The following is a 19,665-nucleotide window of genomic DNA, read 5'->3' on the forward strand; positions in this document are numbered from 1 at the left end:
AAGAGTTTTCTCTTGCAGACATCCTTCAAAAATACTTGCACTAAAGAATTAATATTCTGTCAGAAAAAGGAAATGTAAATGATGTTTATAGACATCCAATAATTGAGCATTTTCTTACTATGTAATTCAGTAACATAAAGTCTAGGTTAGAGACATGCAGCTATTCTATGACAGAATGATTTGGCAAGTAAGTGATCTTATTAGGGCAAACAATAAGACTGTTAATGTCATGCATTAATAATTTATTTTCAATAATTGTGTGACTATCCTTTTGGTAGCATATGGATTCTGCAGCACTTTTGTTTTATAACCTCATTCTTAAAAATTCCAGTGGCTTGTTTTCTTGTATTTCCCTTAATTGTGGTGATCTTAAACAGATCTTCAGTTTTAAATCTGCCAGTTGTTCTAATACAGATGCATAAATATATTTTCTCCAGTTGGCTCTTTCTTACAAAGCAAGCTCGTCTGTGGGCACTGTCAGGACATCTGCATCTTATTGGATTTAATTTTTAGTAATAAAGACCTCCCACATTACACATTCTCCTCAGCCTAAATTTGCTTGTGTGGGAAGCAAAAGAACTGTCAGTCAGAGAGAAAAAAGTAAATCCATATGCTGTGGAGGATTCAGCATCCTTGGCTACAATAAAAAGAGAAAAAAGGAAACCCGAGTACAGGCAGTACCCCAGCAGATCTCATTTTTAATTTTTTTTTCAAAAGGCTAGCTTCTGTGGTTTGAATGCTGGTACCCCATCAAATTCAAATGCTGAAAATCAATCAGCAATATGATAGTATTTAAGAGAGAGAGGCCTTTGGGAGGGTTCCTTCCTCATGTATGAAATTAAGACCCTTATTACAACACTTGTAAAAAGGTGTTTGTTTCTTTTTTACAAGTGTAGCTTCACGCTTCTATTACAAGTGTTACTTCACGCTTCTAATTCTGTAATACTAATGATTTTTCTTCAATTGTAACCTATAATTTAAAAAATCATTAGGCTAAGAGGAAAGACTCATGGGGTCTAGCCTTTCCTTTATGAGTCCTCCTTTCCCTATCAGACATTGGACCTACTGAAGCCTTGATTTTGGATTTAAGAGATTTTTTAAATGAGTAATAGATTTGCTGCTTACAAATGATGCAGTCTAGCTAGGTGTGGTGGTTCACACCTTTAATCCCAATACTCTAGAGCCAAAGGTAGCAACATCTGCAAATTTGAGGCCAGCCTCGTCTACATAGTTCTAGAATGGCCAGGCAGCCAGGACTATGTAGAAAGACTCTGCTTTAAAAAAAAAAAAAAGACAAAGTAACCAGTATTTTCTTCTAGCATCTATGACAGGCTAAGACACTTGCTATAGTAGCAAAGGCAGGAGTGTCTTAACCCCATGCTCCAGAGGCATCCCTACCCCTGTTTATCTGTGTTCCTTGTGCAGCGTTGACTGAAACTGCAGAATCATTCCCTTTGTCTGACTCACGCTCTTTTGCTCCGGCAACTGTCTCCAGCCCCTGGCTTTAGCATCCTTCTCTATTTGGGGATCTCCTCTACCCCTTAAACTTGTTTATTGTTTTTACAGTCAAGTCCTGAGATAGGACACTACTCCTTCCAAAACAGTCAGAACATAGCATCTGTAGCTTTAGAAAGGCAATGAATAGAAGAGGCTAGCACAACTTGATGTGGTAATAGACTTCCAGTTTTTCAAAGCTGTACATAAAATCCTTTGTGTAGAGGACAAGAATGGAAAAGGTGATTGGTAGGAAGATACCTAGAACAGCTCATTTCTCTGGGTCAATATCAATCTCAGGATCAGGAAATTGGGTTCCACATGCACCCTCCCTCAGTGCAAACAAGGGCAGCCTACAATCTTCCTTGTGTTTCTATAAGCCTCTCATCAACTCTGAACTTCATCCAGAGAAAAGATGCTTTTAGAAGTACTTTGTGTTTATTTAAATTAGGAAGTTTAAGTTTGTTTAACAAACTTATTTGCTGTGGGGGCTACCAATACTGCTATAGCTTACTCTTCAAAACTTTCTAGCATTTTATGTCCTCTGAGAAGACTTTTATATATTAGCCTCTCATATCTATGGATGTGACCTTATCTGCAAATTGGCTCTTTGTGGATAAAACTAAGAAGGGGTCTTTTTTTTAAATAGAGTAGGCCTTAATCCAAAGATTGGTGCCTTCATTGGAAGACAGAATTTTGGACAAAGAGGTGCACGGGAAGAATGTTGCCTGATGATGGAAGCAAAGGTTGAAGTGACTTGTCTAAAGCCATGGAATGCCAAGGAACACTGGCAATCCTAGAAGCTGGGCAAAGTGAGGAAGGACATTTATTTCTGTGTCCTTGAGAGAAACCATGATCTTGCCAACACTTTTACCTCAGACTTCGAGAGTAAATACATCCGTTGTTTTAACCACCCAGTGTGTGGTAATCTGACCAGCACCTCTAATAAAGCAATATACTACTTAAGTATATGAAGAGACATTTGGACAATAAACTGTAATGGAGGATCAGGGATCTGTAGACATAAAGAAATGAAATATACCTTTCTGTGCACAAATTCTATAAGCAATGTGATTTTTTTTCTCTTTTATGCAAGCGTGGTGGTGTTGAGGAAGTAGGTTCTTAATTATGCTTGGCAAGAACTTTACCAGTGAGCTACTTGCTCAGACCTGGCTTTTTGACTCAGTCTTGACTTGTTGATGTACTGTTAATAAAAATAAGTCAGTCTTCTTGTTGGGGTGACGGCTTAAAGGGTAAAGTGTGAGAACCTTTGCTGGGTCCCAACCTTCTACATAAAAACCAGGCACAGTAGTTAACTCTAGGGTTGGGAGGGAGGTTGGCAGAGACAGACTAAGTTCCCAGTGTTGTTGGCTTGCCTAATCCTTGTGCTCCAGATTTTCAGTGAGAGATCCTATCTCAAAACGGAAGATGGAGAGCAACTGAAGAGGAATTTAGACACCGACCACTGGCCTGTACAAGCTGATTATGTGTATGTATAGGCTAGGCTGCCAAGCCTGAAGACTTGAGTTCGATCCCAGGAACCCACATGGTTGGAGAGAACTAAATACCAAAAGTTGTCTTGGGTCTGTTGTACACTTGACACACACACAAAGTCGGCTCACCTCTCTGAGTCATGTCCTCATCAGCGAGAGGGAGCTTCGGCTCACCAAAAGATCTCTGAAATCAAGTGTAATTTTATGCTTCTAATTCTGTAATATTTACGATTTTTGGTCAATTCTAACCTATAGTTTAAAAAATGATTAGACTAAGAGGAAAGACTCAAGGGATCTAGCGCCCTTCCTTTTCCTGTTCCCTCTACAGTCAGAAGCAAGTGTTTTATTCTCCAAGCTTCATTTTGGGTGCTTGGAGTTGAAAGATTGTCTCAGCTCACTAGCTGTTCAAGCCTCCTTCTGGCTAGCACATCTGAACAAATAACCAACACTAATACCTGTGGTCTATGGACCTCAAATCCTGCAGTTAGTGGAATTGAGAGAATTCCTGAGTTTCTGGGCTTCAGTAGTACCAGACCAGGCACTTTAAGCTTGTTTCTGTCTTGGTGAATTGCTGGAAGGTTGCAATAAAATCCGAAAGCTCCGTTAGAGGCACGTAAACACGCACCTAGAACTACTACGCGCGGAGCGTCCGATCTCCAGGCTCTCGCAGGTCCGGAGCGCGCGGGGCGGAGCAGCCGGAAGTGCCGGCGCGCGCTGTCAGCGACGCCGGAAGTCCTGGGTCGGCCTGGCGGTAACCTTGCGGGCCTGGCCACCGCTGCCGAGGTGAGCTCTGCCTGTCTGAGCGTTGGCCCAGCGAAGCTCCTTAGCTGCGGGGGGCCGCCGAGGTCGCGCGGGAGGGCGCTGAGGGCCGCGGAGCTCGGGCGCGCGCGCAGGACCTCGCAGCCGACATGTCTCTGGTGGCGGAAGCGTTCGTCTCCCAGATAGCAGGTAGCCTGCGTGGGCGCAGACGGGGCGGCGGTGGGGATCCGCGTGGGGAGAAGGCTGGAGTTAACCTGCAGCCGTGGGTCGAGGGGGCTGAGCCCACAGCCCATGTGGAGGCGGCCATGGAGGCTTGGTCTCACTTTCCGGATGAGGAAACTGAGGACACATGGCCAAGGTCACCCCGCAGGGGCAGAGTCCCGTCCACACTCCTTTGGCGGGCTTTGTTCCCGTCGGGGCGGTTTGGGTCTGAGGAGGAGGCCTGGGGTTGGGCATTGAGGTGGGGGCGTGGCCACAGGTTCAGTCCTCGCCTCCCCCAAGGCTTCTGCGGGAGTAGGGCAGCCTCTCTGGTCTTGGGTTCTCAAGTTTAAGGCGACTGTCACTCTTGAGCTGCCCTTTACCTGTTGGTTGATGGGTCACCAGAGTTGTTCTCCAAACCATTTGCTAGAGTCTTTGAACTATTCTTGGCATGAAGTTTAACGAAAGTAAACATCTTTGACTCCGTGGGTAGAGCTTGACTTGTAAATAGATTTTTTTTTATATATATATATTGAAGTCTTTATTTTGGCGAAAGTGGCTATGATAAAGAAGAGTTAATGGGATGAATGCTAACTCCAGCAGTGTTTTCAACATTTGAATAAGGAGCTAGTCACTAAGATAAACAGGCATATTTGGGATGAACTAGTAGTATATTGAAAACGAAAAGTATAATGTGTTATCAACTTTTCTAAATGCTTTCCACTGTATTGAATTTGCGTGAACCTAGAGTTCCTTTTTCCTTTAAAATAGCATTTTATAGGAGAGAGGATAGAAGAGATGTTCTAAGTTTTGTGAAAGCAGGCAGGACTCCTGCTTTGCTCCCCATTGTGTCCTCATACCTGTCTGTTGCTTCGCTTTAAATACCCATGACTTGAGTAAGTGAGTAACAATGAGATTTCAAAGAATGGTTATTTCTGAAGTTATCACTTAGGTTGAAAAAGTCAGGCCTATGATGCGAGGAGATCAGTGGTTTAATCATCTGTATGTGGATTTATTTAATAGAAATTTGAGGACCAATTCTTCAAAGACCTATACAGTAATCTTTATTATAGCATTATTTCTAATAGTAAAAAAAATAATGTCCCAGATGTATATCAGATTATGATATAACAATCCAACAGTTTCAATAGTACCTAAAATAAATGAGTTGTCAAAGAGGTATTGTACTTCATTGTTAGCACTATTCATAATAGCTAAGATATGGAAGCAAACCAGGTGTCTGCCAGCAGGTGAATGGATCAAAGAGATGGGCATATATACAAAAAGAATGCTAGATATCCTTAACAAGAAGGTAATTATTTCATTCATGGTAAAATGAGTCATTTAGACTCAAGGAATGATTTTTTTGTTGTTGTTTTTGTTTTTGTTTCCTTTCAGGGTGACTACAGGTGGTAGTAATGTTGTCTTTTTTAGATTTTTATTGCTGTGACCAAAGCAACTTGGAAAGGAAGGGTGTATTTCAGTTTATAATCGAATCATAGTCTATCATGAAGGGAAACCAGGGCAGGATACTGGCTTGTTCCTTGTAGCTTTCTTGACCTGCTTTCTTATACAACCAACACAGGACCATCTGCCTAGGGGTAGCACACCACCCTCAAGGAACTGGATTCTCAGATATTAATCATTAATAAAGGGAATTCCCCACAGACTTGCCCACAGACTAATCTGATGGAAGAATTTTTTCAATTGAGTCCACTCTTACAAAATATGTCTAGGTTTGTGAAAATTTGACAGACACCTACCAGCACAAATGTATATTTCAAAATAGCCAAAAGGAGAGATTTCTAATGTTATCACAAAAAGTTGATGAGATGATGATAGATGTGTTAAGTAGCTTGATTTAATCTTTATACACTATGTACCTGTGTTTAAAATGTTATGTTTGTCATTTGAAAAGGCAAATTTATTTCTGACATGATGATAAATACTTGTAATAGTAACAGTGGGGAGGCAGTGGCAGGAGGATTGCCAGTTCCAGTATGGTCTGGGCCGTATAGCGAGATCCTGGCTTGGTTGTGGTGGTGGTGGTAGTGGGAAGAACAATAATGAAATAAAATGACAAAAGCAATGTGTATACGTCGATGTTTATAGATATTGATAGTTGAGAGATGTGATATGTGTTAGCTTTCAAGCTACAATTATATTAAGTAAAAAGTTATAGTATTATATATGTCCTATATGAACTTGTTCAATAATATGCTTACCTAAACAAAGAAAAACTTTTAAAACAATTCAATTAAATCTTCTTAGGAGTTTCAAAAAAATATAAACTGTTGATAGAAGACAGAGGAGCTGTGTTTCTGATTTGAGTTACTGTAGTGAGCCTATTTTACTTTTGTAATTTAAATGACTAAATTTTCAAATTAAAAGATTATACTTAGTCAAGAACTGAAAAGAAGATAATCTGGATGTAACCTTGGCCTTTAAGTGATTTATAAATGTAACTTAGATCCAACAGCTATCCACAGTATTTTGTTTCTGGTCATAATTTAGCATTCTTAGAAAAAAGAGATGCATGTTTACATAGTTCTGTTTTAACAATAATTATGAATTTTTTTTATAAATGAGAACTCTTGAGTTTTATTGGTTATTCTAACTTCCAGTGGTCATGAGCTAGCATAATTTTGATATTTCTTTTGGAAATGTTTAAAGCATTTTAACATTTATCTGGTATCTGTGATATTTCTTTGTGTGTGCCTTCCCTGGGAAACTGATTTGTAAAGGACATGTTTATGTAAGCTGCTTTAGTGTGGGTCTGCAATGTTCCCCAAAGACCCATGTTATCCAAAGTTTTGATCCGCTCTGCGGCATTGGGAACTTGTGGCATTGGTAGGAACTTTAAGAGGTGGTGATTGTGAGAACTTTGCCTCTTTTGCTGTGTCCTCACCATGAAGTGAGCAGTTTTCTTTTGATATACCTGCTTCACCACAGGTCCAAAGCAGTGAGTCTGCCCTACTGTGAACCAAAACCTCCCAAACTGAGGCAAAAACAAACCTTTCTTCTTTGTAAGTTGATTATTTCAGATGTTTTGTTAGAGTAATGGTAAGCTGACTACTAAAGCTGTCCTTGAGCTGCTCAGTGTAAGTGACCCTTTCTGTCTCTTTACTAGCAGTCTGACTCTGGCTCAGCTTCCCATTCTGACTCCTTAGTGCAACTTGCTCTGTTCCCACAATTCTTAACTTTTTAATAGTCTTTTTTAATGCTAATGGCTTATCCATCTATGAATTAGCTAATTTTGGGGCTTCCAGTCTCTCTTGCTCTTTTCTAAAATAATCATACTCAGTGAGATTGTTGTCTTTGTAAATTTTTATTTTCTTAAAATATTTGGTGTGATTTCTTTAGTTTCAACACCTTTCTTGGTTTCCCAACGTCAGTAGGGCTAAGTGGCTTAAAAGTCTCTCTCTAAGGCCAAGTCTGTTCCGTTAGCTTCCTCTCTTGCCACTCCCTTCCCTGAACCTCTAGACTTTCTAAACTGTTTGCAATGTCCATCTTTGGCACTTGCTGTTGTCTGCTTGAAGTGGTCACATCAGCAACTCCTGCTTCTTCTTAAGACTCATTGCCATTTGAATGTGTGTGCCTAGGACATTTTTTCCTTGTCAAATGAGACTCTTTTTTCAATAACAATAATAATAGTAATGATCTGTGGTCATTATAGAAAAATGAAAATAATATAGAGAACCGTAAGGAGTGAATTGAAAAATCACCTGACAACCTACTGCCAAAATTAAGACTTTAAAATCCTGTCTCATATTCAGAACTTTGCTGAGCAAATCTATCATTTCTTTCTCCTAAATTAAAAATACAGGCATAGATAATACAGAGGGTGCATTTATTTTGTCATATGATATAATGGAATCTCTTCTCATGTTTATGATGAAATTATTTGCTGTCATATTTGAATGGCTATGTTGTATTTTATTGTAGTAAAGAAACCATAATTTACTTGTGAAAAAGCATTTTTTGTTTGTTTGTTTTGTTTTGCTTTTTAAAGACAGGATCTTACTAAGTAGCCTTGCTGTTTGGCCTGGATCTTGCAATATAGACCAGGCTGGCCTTAAACTTAAAAGTTTTATCTGCTTCTGCCTCCCAAGTGCTGGGGTTTTTAGGATATTTTATCAGTCAGTATAAATGAAAGATTGGAGACAGTAGGCTTCTCTGTACACCGGAATACCCACAGAGACAAGCTCCTACTCTTATTGTTTGGCTGACCAAGCAAATTGAAAAATTGAAAAGCAGACTGTTAGGAACAAGGGATATAGGAGGAAGAGAAAGCATTTGTAATGTGTGATCTCAGGGAGGACTTAGTCCTTCTTTTAAAGGGCTTTTACATTCTAAACCAGATTATCCTTTTAAAAGTCATACAATTATGAATTTTAATTGTATCAATTTTCCTTCACAGCAGTACCTGCATTAGTATTAGAATAACCAGGAGAAGTTGTTTTTGCATGCATCACAATGGCTCTTGGTCTGGTTTTGCCTTTCTACCACTTATTGTGTAATATTTCTGGCAGCCTATATTAACTAGAGAGTAAAAAGCATTTGGCAAGTCAGTTTGGTCAAGTTGATGTGTGCCAAAGCCATTGAAGGTGTATATGATTTTTCTCTTTGCAATGGTGTTTACTTTTGTGGGATACATTTCTTAAAGTAGAAGAAGAATTTGAATTACTCTTACCTACTAACATGGAAAACATAATAAATTAGGACTTTGAATAAAAAAATTGGTTTTCTAGATCTATACAGGTTAGATTTGGAATTTTAAACAGATAAAACATGTTTTTTGACATTGAATCATCTAAAAACTTTAAAAAATGTATTTTATCATGGGCATTGTTTTGCCTGCATGTATGTCTGGGTGATGGTGTTGGATTCCCCTGTGACTGGAGTTATAGATGACTGTGAGCTGTCATTGGGTGCTGGGAATTGAACCCAGGTTTTCTGGAAGAATTCCTAACCAGTGAGCCAGTGCTCCTAACTGCTGAGCCATCTCTCCAGCCCTTTAAAATTTTTATAAACAATCTCTGTATTTTAAATTTTCATTGTTTTTTTTCTTTTCCTCAATTGACAAGCGTTCCTATCATATAAGTTTCTGGTTTGTTTATTTATACTCGAGCATGAATATGTCTCTAAATGTAAATATCTTGAAAATAAGTGGGATTAAAACAAGCATGTTTTAGCTCACCAATGATGCTCGTTTGGCTAACCTGGACATGCTCCCGGGATCCCTTTCTCTGCTTCCCATGTGGTGGGAGCTAGGATACTTAATAATCCTAACCTCATTCTTTCAGCAACCTTAGAAGACATTTACCATTTCCTCTCTTACTGTAAAATGAAATGTAGTACAGTTGTAAGCTATTTACCTATCATGTGGGTGACCCTGGGTTTGATCCTAAACATCAAACACAGACATGCATACACACACAAAATCAGGCATATTTTAAAAATGTTTTTATATTATAATAAAGTATGTTTTATTCTGTTTTCCCTCCTCATTTTAGTATAGGACATCACACCAAGAAAGGTTCTAGAGGCTGAGATAAATGGAAAAATCGAGGCTAAAATAATCTCACAATATTGGTAGGCATGTAATATAGCACAGTGGGAGAACATTTTCACATGCAAGATCTGATTTTGATGTTCAGTACCACCAAAAAGGTTTTTATTTTTTAAATATTTTTAAAATTTTGGTATGAAGGGGCAGTGATTCTACTGTTAATAAGATCATATTGAGCTCTCAAAGTATTTAATGATGAAAACTACAACAGATAATTGAAGAAATGCATTAATATTTTATTTTTTGCTCTTTAAAATAAAATATTTTCTTAGTTGTTTTTACTCTGTGTTCTGAGGATTTCCCAGTAGCATTGAGGAAGGTACCAAAGAATTACTGAGAGGTTATTGAACTGACCATGATATTTTAGATAATCATTTTTTTCATTATCAGTCATATGGATAGTATATTATGGAACTTATCATGTTGGTAGGTGTGAAGTTGATATTGAAGGGGCAGGTGGTGAAGGCAAACAGACAAAATAAGGTTATATTTCAGATGAGAGGCAGTGTATCGTTGATTGACAGAAGCATGGCCTATTATTTGATCATACTGTATTCATGAATATATTGCAAACCAAATTCTTAAAGGCAATGCTTTGCTCTCTTTGAAAACTTTAATATGCTGCTAAGATTCTTTGTAAGACATGCTTATTGAAAATTGTCTGCAGTTGAAGTAATGCCAATTTAAATTTTCTTGTAAGTTCTATTAGTTTGATACTCTTAAATAACTCCTCTTTCTCAGATGTGTTGGGATGGAACCCTGTGCCTTGAGTATGTTAGGCAAATACTCTACCAGTCAGCTGTACTCACAGCTCCATAATTGTGAGTGATTTAGCTTATAAGATTTTGGTGACGGTACCCTCTTAAATTTGTCAGTATTATCTCTGTGGATGCTTTTGAGTTATTAATGTTAGCTTAAGCTTTCCATACTTGAGTGAAAATTGAAAGAAAACATCATCAAACTTCTTAACATTTCTCAAACATTTAAAAAAATATCTTCAGAAGTAGTTATTAGATAGAGGATACGAAATAGATAAGAGCTTGAAAATTCAGACTTCATTTTTTTTAAAGACAGAAGTTATAATGTTCAGTAAATTTAGCTAAACTCATTTATATGGGGAAGAGAAGTGTTCGCCTTGCCAGTAAGAAAAATTCATGCTTTAATTTTTTATTGCTTTGTAAATGACCCTCTATTCTTGAACTCTTTTCTTATTTTTGTATAGTCTATAAATGAATCATGGTTTTGAACTTTTTTTTTACATCAGTAATAAAAATGAAATTTGATGGGTTAGTAATGAAGGCTCTTTTCATAAAAAGTCATTTTGTCATGACAGTTTCCATTAACTGTAACTATGTTAGCAAAATAGAAGCCATAAAAAGCATTTCATTGTGTTTTTGTGCTAATTGTATATTTTTATCACCAAGGACTTTTCTGAACCACAAAAATTTCTTTATAACTTAATCTGCCCTTGGATTAAAAAAAAGGTTTTTGGTGTGTATTTATCCTATTGAATACAACATTCTCAGATATAATAGATTATCTTTTCACATATATTTTATTATCTGGTCAACCTAAGCAATGGCTAATACTTTATGTAAATAAATTTTATCATCTGTTTATTATTAAAAGGCCATTGTTACTGACTGTCCCCCCCACCCCCCACCGGAGACAGGGTTTCTCTGTATAGCCCTGGCTGTCCTGGAACTCACTCTGTAGACCAGGTTGGCCTTGAAATCAGAAATTCGCCTGCCTCTGCCTCCCAAGTGCTGGGATTAAAGGCGTGCGCCACTACCGCCCAACACTGACTGCTGACTAATGATTTGGCCATTTGTTAGTCAGTTTTTTTTATTAGTCTTTATGTTAAATGAAAATGTTTTATGGCTGGGAACATAGCCCAGTAAAATACTTATCTAGCATGCTTTCGAAGCATGCTTGAGACCTTGGGTTTAGTCCTCAGCACCACAAAACCCAAAACCAAGCAAATAAAAGCTTATGGACATCTTGAAATTTAAGTAGTGTTTCTGATTTGCATGTTTTATTAAAGAGTTATTATGTTGTCTTTGTTTTTACTATTACTATTATCAGTTAAAGACACTAATTTGGCCAGTGATGAGAATTAGTTATAATATGTAAACTGTTTAATTGGTAATTGGGTTTTTTTTTTTTTTGGTTGTTCTTCAGTTGGAATAATGAATTATTCTTTATAGATTTTCCTTTGCTTTAGTGTTCTACAGAGGAGGAAAGTCAGTAGGGCACAGGGATAGAAATGAATATGTGAGAGGAAATTTATTTGGGGGAATTAGCTTATTTGGTTATGGAGGATGAGATGTTTCACACAGGCTGTCTATAACTTGGAGACCTTGGGATGACCTAGTGGGCTCAGTCCATATCTGAAGTTCTGAAAATCAGAGAAGCTGATGTTTCAGTCCAAGACTGAAGGGCTTAGAGAGCCCACAAGATGACTGATATTAAGTCTCAAGAGTCCAAAGATTGTAGTTCCTTCCGGTGTCCCAGGACAGGAAGTGAGGAGGAAAGGAAGCAGACAAAAGAAGGAAGAGGGAGGAAGAGAACTTGAATCTTTTCCATTTTTTTTTCTTGTGGTAGGGTGAATGTTTATTTCATCTTATATTTTATAGTCCACCATCAGAGGAATTAAAGGAAAAATTTAAGGTAGGAAACTGGAGGCAGGAACTAATCATAGAGGAATTCTGCTTATTGGCTTGTGACCCGAACCCACAGGATTAAGAGTCTTTCATGATCAGATGTTGAAATGGGGGAGGACTAGGGATGAGAAGATAGAGAAGACAAGAAGCTGGAATAAGGAGGTCTTGCTTATGCTTATGCAAGTTTATTAAGTGCAGTGTCTTTTATAGGGGAGAAATGGACTGAAGTCAGCAGAAAGCTAAATAAACACTTTTGGCAAAGAGAACACAGGATACTCAGGCACAGCTGCCTTAGGACTGATATCCACAGCCCTTCAGTAGAGAAAGCCAGATTCCTGCCTTTGTCAAGTCTGCCCATGTTCCATTTGTACTTTCATCAGAGCTTCTGAGAAAGCTTTCGAACCGTCTGGCTCCAAACAAGGTTGTTCTTATACAACACAGGACTACCCACAATGGGCTGCCCACAGTGAGTGGGCTTGGCCTTTATGTCAAATTTTTATTCCCTCTGGTCCCTTACAGCTAAGGGAAATAATTACTAGTCTCTTTTGGAATCACCCTCACAGACACGCTTACAAATCACATCTTACTAGTTCTCTCAGTAGCTCTTGACCCAAACAAATTGACACCTAAAATTAAATCATTATACTCCCCTAAAAGATGTCTCCATCTTGCCATGTGTTTATGTTTTAGAAATCATGGACTTACAGATTAAAGACAAATATTTATATTTCAGCATAGTGTTTTAGATTATCTTTTGTACCATAGCTAATTGACTTTATTGGTCTGTAGACAAAGATTTGAGTTATGTTAAATGAAATGAATCAATTGGATTTTGTTTTTCTTATTGAATTATATAGCAATTGTTATGCAGATCAGCTCTCTCTTTGTGTGTGTCTCTGTGTGTGTCTGAGTGTGTGTGTGTGTGTGTGTGTTTTCTACACCTCAGCTGTCTTTACTGTTGCTCACCTTATTAAGTGAGCCAGGGCTTCTCTCAGTCTAACCAGAAGCTCACCAATAATGACTGTGGCTAACCTGGACTTGCTCCAGGGATCCCTGTCTCTGCTTTCCATGTGATGGGAATTAGGATACTTAATCCTAACTTTATTCTTTCAACAATCTTAGAAGACATTTACTGTTTCCTCTTTTAAAAAATAATGAGGCAAGAAAAGGTTAAGCAACTTGTCCAAGATTACTCAGACGATAAATTGTAGAATTGGGAGAATCTACCTGACTTCAAGACCTAAACATTTTTTCTACACCACCTGACTTCACTTACTGTGCTGTAAATGGTTGGTATCCTTTGTTTCCTTTGCTTCCACCCTACCCAGTCAATAAAATTAGATTCTGGAGTACAATGACAGTTTTATATTCATCTTTGCCTTATTAAAGCCATTTAGGTATTTAATAACTTCTTTGTTCATTTAATTGGGGGAGGGGAATCTCAAAATTACCACATATCACTAAAGTGTCTTCTAGTACATAGTTTTTAGTCATATCTACAAATACTCCAACAAGGCTACACCTTCTAATGGTGCCGCTCCCTGGGATGAGCATATACAAACCATCACACCTTCTGAGTCTGGGATTAGAGGCACGTTCCATAGCACCTGGTTTATAGGGTACTCCCAGTTTTTTGTGCATGCCTGGCAAGCTCTATAATAATTGAGGTGCATTCCAGGCCTCACAGGACCCTTATTTGAATCTGTTAGTCTTTAATCTTTGTATATGCACTTCCTTGCAGTACATTCAAAGTTGCCTTACCCTATGCACACAATGCCACCTGCTTGTGTTTTAGGTTTATGAAAATGACAACATGGCTCTTACATTTCTCCTTTTTAAAAATACGAGTTATTCTGGCATGAACTGATCTTTCAAACTGTTGAGATTGGAGGTTTTTTATAAAATTATTTTTATTTTAATTATGTTTCTATGGGGCTATATGCATGTGAGTGCAGTATGTATCTTTAACCACTGAACATCTCCCCATCCCTTGAAGAATGATTTCAATCTCCTGTTTCAATCTCCTGTTTTGGGAAGAGTCACTTCTTAACACACATTTGTTGTAAAGTCTTTTAAAACACCCTGTCTTCGACTGTACTTTGGGGGATATTACTTAATCATCTCGTGATTATTAGCTGGGATGTGTTATTGTCTTTTTCTGTAGTTTGCAGGTTGAATTAATGTTGAATTTAATACCTAATAGAGCATTTTTAAAATTCTTATTTTGATAGTCTTATATTTTAAGTCTAATTATCCTAAAAACCCATTTAACTATACTTGCCTAAAAGATGATGGGTTTTAAACTTAGTGTATTGGTTGACATCATTGAGATAATCAGTCCTGTGTCTAATTTATTTCTTGTTTTCTTTTGTGTTATATAGTAACTTGATTGTTTAAGATCAGCCAAGTACTTATTTGAACATTTTATTATATTGCTAGTATTTGCATTTATAACTTTGGTAGAAAGTTATTTGAATTTGGGGACAGACTGACTGTACACGTGTCTTATCCCATTTTTCTAACACTGTCTAAGTAGTGCTAGGCTGAAGAAATGACATCTATGAGCTTTTAGAATATAGTTGCCTAAGGATAAACTGAGTTTGACTTCATTAGTGCACAAATGATAGGTTTGTGTAGAGTTATTATAGCATTAATCAATTTGATGGATTGGAAAAATGACAGAATTGAAGTGGCATGTGATATTAGTGCCTATTATTCTACAAATTATGTCTTCACTTACATTCATATGCCAGAGGAGTCATGTTGTACATTAGAAGTGCAGAATTTTAAAACATGAGAAACCAACATCAGAGGGGACCTTTTTTTTTTTTTTTTTCATGGCCTGTCTCTTGTCTTCTTATATTAGATCAAGAAATGGGCCTTGGAATCTGGACTTTTTTATTTGGTCACCACTTTTATAGTGTGAAATACTCTGAATGATGGGATGGAAAGATCATCTGCTACCAGAACGAGTTAGCACTTCACTTGACATTGAAGACACTATAAGTAATATGTAAATAAGAGACCTAATAATATACTTTCATGGATTTATTTGCTACTGGTCATTTCAGTAGTGTTCTGATGGGCTACTTGTAAAGAATATTGATTTTTTTAGGATTATATTTATTGATAAAGCTTAAGAATAGCTTAAATACAATTAAAATAGTGGTGAGCAAAATTTATATTTTGATATTTTTTAATCACTGTCAGAGCCATTTTTTTGGCTCTAACACATTTAGAGTTGTTTATTTAATTTAATTTTTTAAGCTTAAAAATTTTGGTTTTATTAAGACAGTGTCTATATGCCACCTATGCTAGCTCTCGTGCTTATGATCCCCGTTTCAGCCTCACAAGTGATGTAATTATAGGATGCACCCCACCTGCCTTGCTCCTTTTTAGTTTTGTTTTGTCTTCCTCAATATAAATACATAAAATGGTACAGAAGGTCTATTTTGAAAGTTTAAGAAATACCCGATTGCATAAAAATAACCCTTCTTTATTCCCTAAAGACTAAAATATAGAGACATCCTTTTTTTCTCTTGGTAAAGGAAGACACTAAGTAGGAGATGATCAGGGCATTGACTAGGGCACAATAGAAAGTTGGTAAAGCACTGACTAGCTTTTCAGTAGCATTAATTGGGATATGCACATAGAGTACTCTGACTTAAGTCTAATTCTTTTTTATTTTGTATTTTCAAAATAGAATAAATTTCTTCTTTATAAAAATAATAAAATTGAGCATATATTTACTTGAATACTGTTAGAATAGCAATTCTATTGTTTTGAATTAAGGATTTGTTTTATGTAGATGAGCATTTTGTCTGCATGTGTGTCTGTGTGTCTAGTTGCCTACAGAGGTCAAGAAGAGGGCATTGGCTCCCTTGGAGCTGGAGTTTTGAACCATGGTAGTGACCCACCATATGAGTTTTGAGAACTGAACCACAGCCCTCTACAACAACAACCAGCATTGAAACTACTGAGCCATCTCTCTAGACCCTAGTAATTCTAATTTTTAAAATGTAAATTAGAGTGGACCACTAAGAATGTCTTTGTTTTAGCATGAAAAAGATATGGTAGTTTTTAATCTTAGAAAAAATTATCTCATTTTTATTTAGTGTATGCATGCATGTGCACACCCTCATGCATGCCAGAGCATGAGTGACGAGATCAGAAAATAACCCATGGGAGCTGGTTCTCGCCTTATACCAGCTATGTCCAGGGATTGATTTTAGGCCAGACTTTACCTACTGAACCGTATAGGAATTTCGTTTTTTAGAATGAATTAATTTCTCCATAAGCAGGCAGTGTGTGGTGTGTGTGTGTGTGTGTGTGTGTGTGTGTGTATGTGTATATACCTGTACATGCACATGTGTGCATGTGGAGGGCAGTGACTGACATCAGTTACTTTCTACCTTATTTTATTTTATTTTATTTTATTTTATTTTATTTTTGACAAGGTTTCTTACTAAACCTGGAATTTGCTGATTTGGTGTCCTGGTCAGCCAGCAAGCCCCATGGATCTCCTGCCTGTTTCCTGCACTGTCATTAGCAGCATATGCTCAAGTACCAGCTCTTTAAATGGCTGCTGAGTGTCAAGCTCAGGTCTTCATGCTTGGTGGCAAACACTGTCAACTGAGCCATTCCTCTAGCTGCTAAAGCGGGTTGTTTTACTTTGGAATTCTTTTTTTTTGTTTGTTTGTTTTTTTTTTTGTTTTTTTGTTTTTGTTGCTGTTGTTTGGTTTTTCTAGACAGGGTTTCTCTATCCCTGACTGTCCTGGAACTCACTCTGTAGACCAGGCTGGCCTAGAACTCAGAAATGTGCCTTCCTCTGCCTCCCAAGTGCTGGGATTAAAGGGGTGTGCTACCACTGCCTGGCTACTTTGGAATTCTTACAATAAACAGATTTATTGCTGTAATTATTTCATCTCAATGGGGGTTTCTAACCCACCTTTGATCATTCAGTTCCCAGATAAAGATACAGAACTTTTATATTTATAATAAGCCTTTATCAGCACTAGAGCTGGGCAGTTATCTACCCTCTATGCTATAATGTTTACTTCCTGCCAATAACCCTGAGATATAACTTGCTATATTTCATCTGGGTTGCTCTAAACTTTTATTAGCCAGCCCTCCTGGCCGCGTTTTCAGGACTCCACAGCTCCTTCTCTCTCCACTTCCCTCCTTACCCTTGTTTCTGCCTCAGACCCTAAGCCCAGGAACTGAAACTTTGCCTCTCTCTCTTCTGCTCAGTCATAAGCTGTAGGCATCTTCTCCAATCATGGATAACTTGGGGCTGGAGGTAAGGTTATATAGTATCACTTGGGTTACCCCGCTGGTAACTAGGCTTTTGGGGGGGGGCAGTATTTAGCATTACAATACATAGCAAAAGACCAAACCTCAACATAGATTAGCTTGAAATGGTAATTAAACAACAAATTAAAACTTGATAAATTCAAATTTAATATTCTGGTGTGTGTTATTAAAACCTCTATGATTTGTTTGAAGCAATTGAGAGTCTAAGATTTTAGCAAATAACTTTTCAGGACTATAGAAATAAAATTGTATCAAAGAATTTATTCCTTAGGAAATTAGAGATATAATATTGACCTAACAGTATGATAATATAGAAAATAATATATGACATAAGACAAATACAAACTATGTGGACAGTACATACAAAAAAGAAATTATATTAATTATAAGAGCCTTCTTGATGGGAGTGACATTGTCTTTGAAGATATCTGATTGAATACTTGCCAGTAAAAAGAATATTGCAGGGAAACAACTGGAGCAAATTCATAAAAGTAAGGAAGTCTGAAGTATTCAGGAAAAAGTTGACATATTCTAGTAGTTGAACAGAAAGAAAGGTCTTAGCCTTAGTGTTAGTGGTTAGGTACCCAGGGACCCTACAAGTATTCTCTCTACTAATTCATGTATGGCTTTTCCTCAGCCTTTTTCTTTCTTTCTTTTTTTTTTTTTTCCTCAAAAGCTGATCTTTTCCAAGAAAGAAAAAGATTCTTTCTTGTTTAAGAGCACCTGACTACCTAGGTTCTATGGTGAAACTTGAAATAAGTAACTAATTAGAACAGCATTCTGCTACGTGGGCTAGAGTGTATATCTTGTACTATGCAAGATAATCTGATGTACAGAAGAAAATACCTGTAAATTAGTAAATTAGTCATGCATTTCTTACACAACTATAAACCCTGAAACTTATCATTTCTATTTGAAATTTTACATTTAACTACATAGTTTTCATCAGTGTCCTTGTTACTGAGATGAATTCCTATGAAAAAACAAAGCAGAAAAGTATTTGTTTGTGGTTTCAGAGGTTTCCAAGCCTAGTAAGTTGGCCCTGCTGCTGTGGGCCTGAGGAAAGGAAGGCAGGCATTATGGAGAACTCAGGGCAGAGTGAGGCCACTTTCCAGTGGCCAGATAGTAGGGTAACATGGCCTTCAAAGGTATGTCCCCAGTGATGTACTACCTCTAATCAGGTCCTATCCCCTAAAGTTTATATGCTTTCCCACAGTAGTTTCAGCTGGCCACCAAACCTTTTAGCACAGGAGCTTATGTGGGGCATTTAATGTTCAAATCATAATAATCAGATATTAATGCCAAAGCCCAAACTCTATACATGCTATCTCACTGTTAATGCTTTCTACATCCTATGACTTTAACTTAGGGTTCATCATTTAAAATCTCACATTCCTGTTAATGCAGTATTTCAAGACACAGGCCCAATGGAGTTAGCAGTCATAGTTGTTGATTCCTTTAATTGATAAATCAGACACACAAAAAAGTTTACACTAAGAGTGAAAGTAAGAAGAGTTAAGCAAATTGAAGTCGGAGATCTAAATAATTTTTTTTTTAATATTTCCCTATTTGGTATTGTTGCCTTATCTTCCTTGCAGCGCTCAGCATAAAATGATGCAGGTAATAACGTTTATCTAGGCAGCATTTTCTGTGTGCTAGGTTCTAACAATGACATGAATTCTGGACTCACAGCTTGTTTTCTGCTTGGAGACATAACTAAACTCAGATTATAAAAATATTGATAGTGATAAGTGGTATAATGGATGTCTGTGTAAGGGAGTGTTTGAGTAAGTTAGGGAGATCAATAAAGACTTCCTAGGGATAACTCAACGGCACCATTTGTAGGATATAGTTCAAAATGAAAATTTGAAGCTCTTGCCCACAACTCTAAAGATTCCAGGACTGGGGTGGCAGAGCACTTCCATAGGCTTAGATTTTTCAAAACCTACTGTAACTAGGATTCTTAAATGCTTCAACCTCCTTTTTAGTCTACTGACCAGAGAGGTAGGGGAGAAAGGTTAATAGGAAGGGGGATGTGGACCTGTTTAGAAGTAGCCCTTTGGGGCGATTCCAAGCTTCATTGTCAGGATATCAGTAGTTCAGTCCAATAGCAAACACCAAACATGAATCAATCCAGCAGAAACTGCAAGGCTCCACTGAATTGTCAGGAGTC

At 37.4% G+C, this 19,665-nt stretch overlaps 1 protein-coding gene across 4 annotated transcripts in view; it reads left to right on the forward strand.

The window, feature by feature from the left end:
- The first annotated feature begins 3,671 nt into the window (after window positions 1-3,671).
- Mtx2 (metaxin 2) overlaps window positions 3,672-19,665 on the forward strand; it is a 90,879-nt gene continuing 74,885 nt past the window's right edge. For 3 of the 4 annotated variants that reach the window (XM_052182739.1, XM_052182740.1, XM_052182741.1), the window contains exon 1: window positions 3,697-3,935. In XM_052182739.1, the coding sequence (XP_052038699.1) occupies window positions 3,896-3,935 (40 nt within the window). In that variant the 5' untranslated portion in view covers window positions 3,697-3,895. Of the gene's footprint in view, window positions 3,936-19,665 lie in introns of all 4 variants that reach the window. The other variant, XM_052182742.1, reaches the window with a different exon arrangement.

Source organism: Apodemus sylvaticus, chromosome 5 (assembly GCF_947179515.1).
Source record: "Apodemus sylvaticus chromosome 5, mApoSyl1.1, whole genome shotgun sequence".
NCBI lineage: Eukaryota > Metazoa > Chordata > Mammalia > Rodentia > Muridae > Apodemus > Apodemus sylvaticus.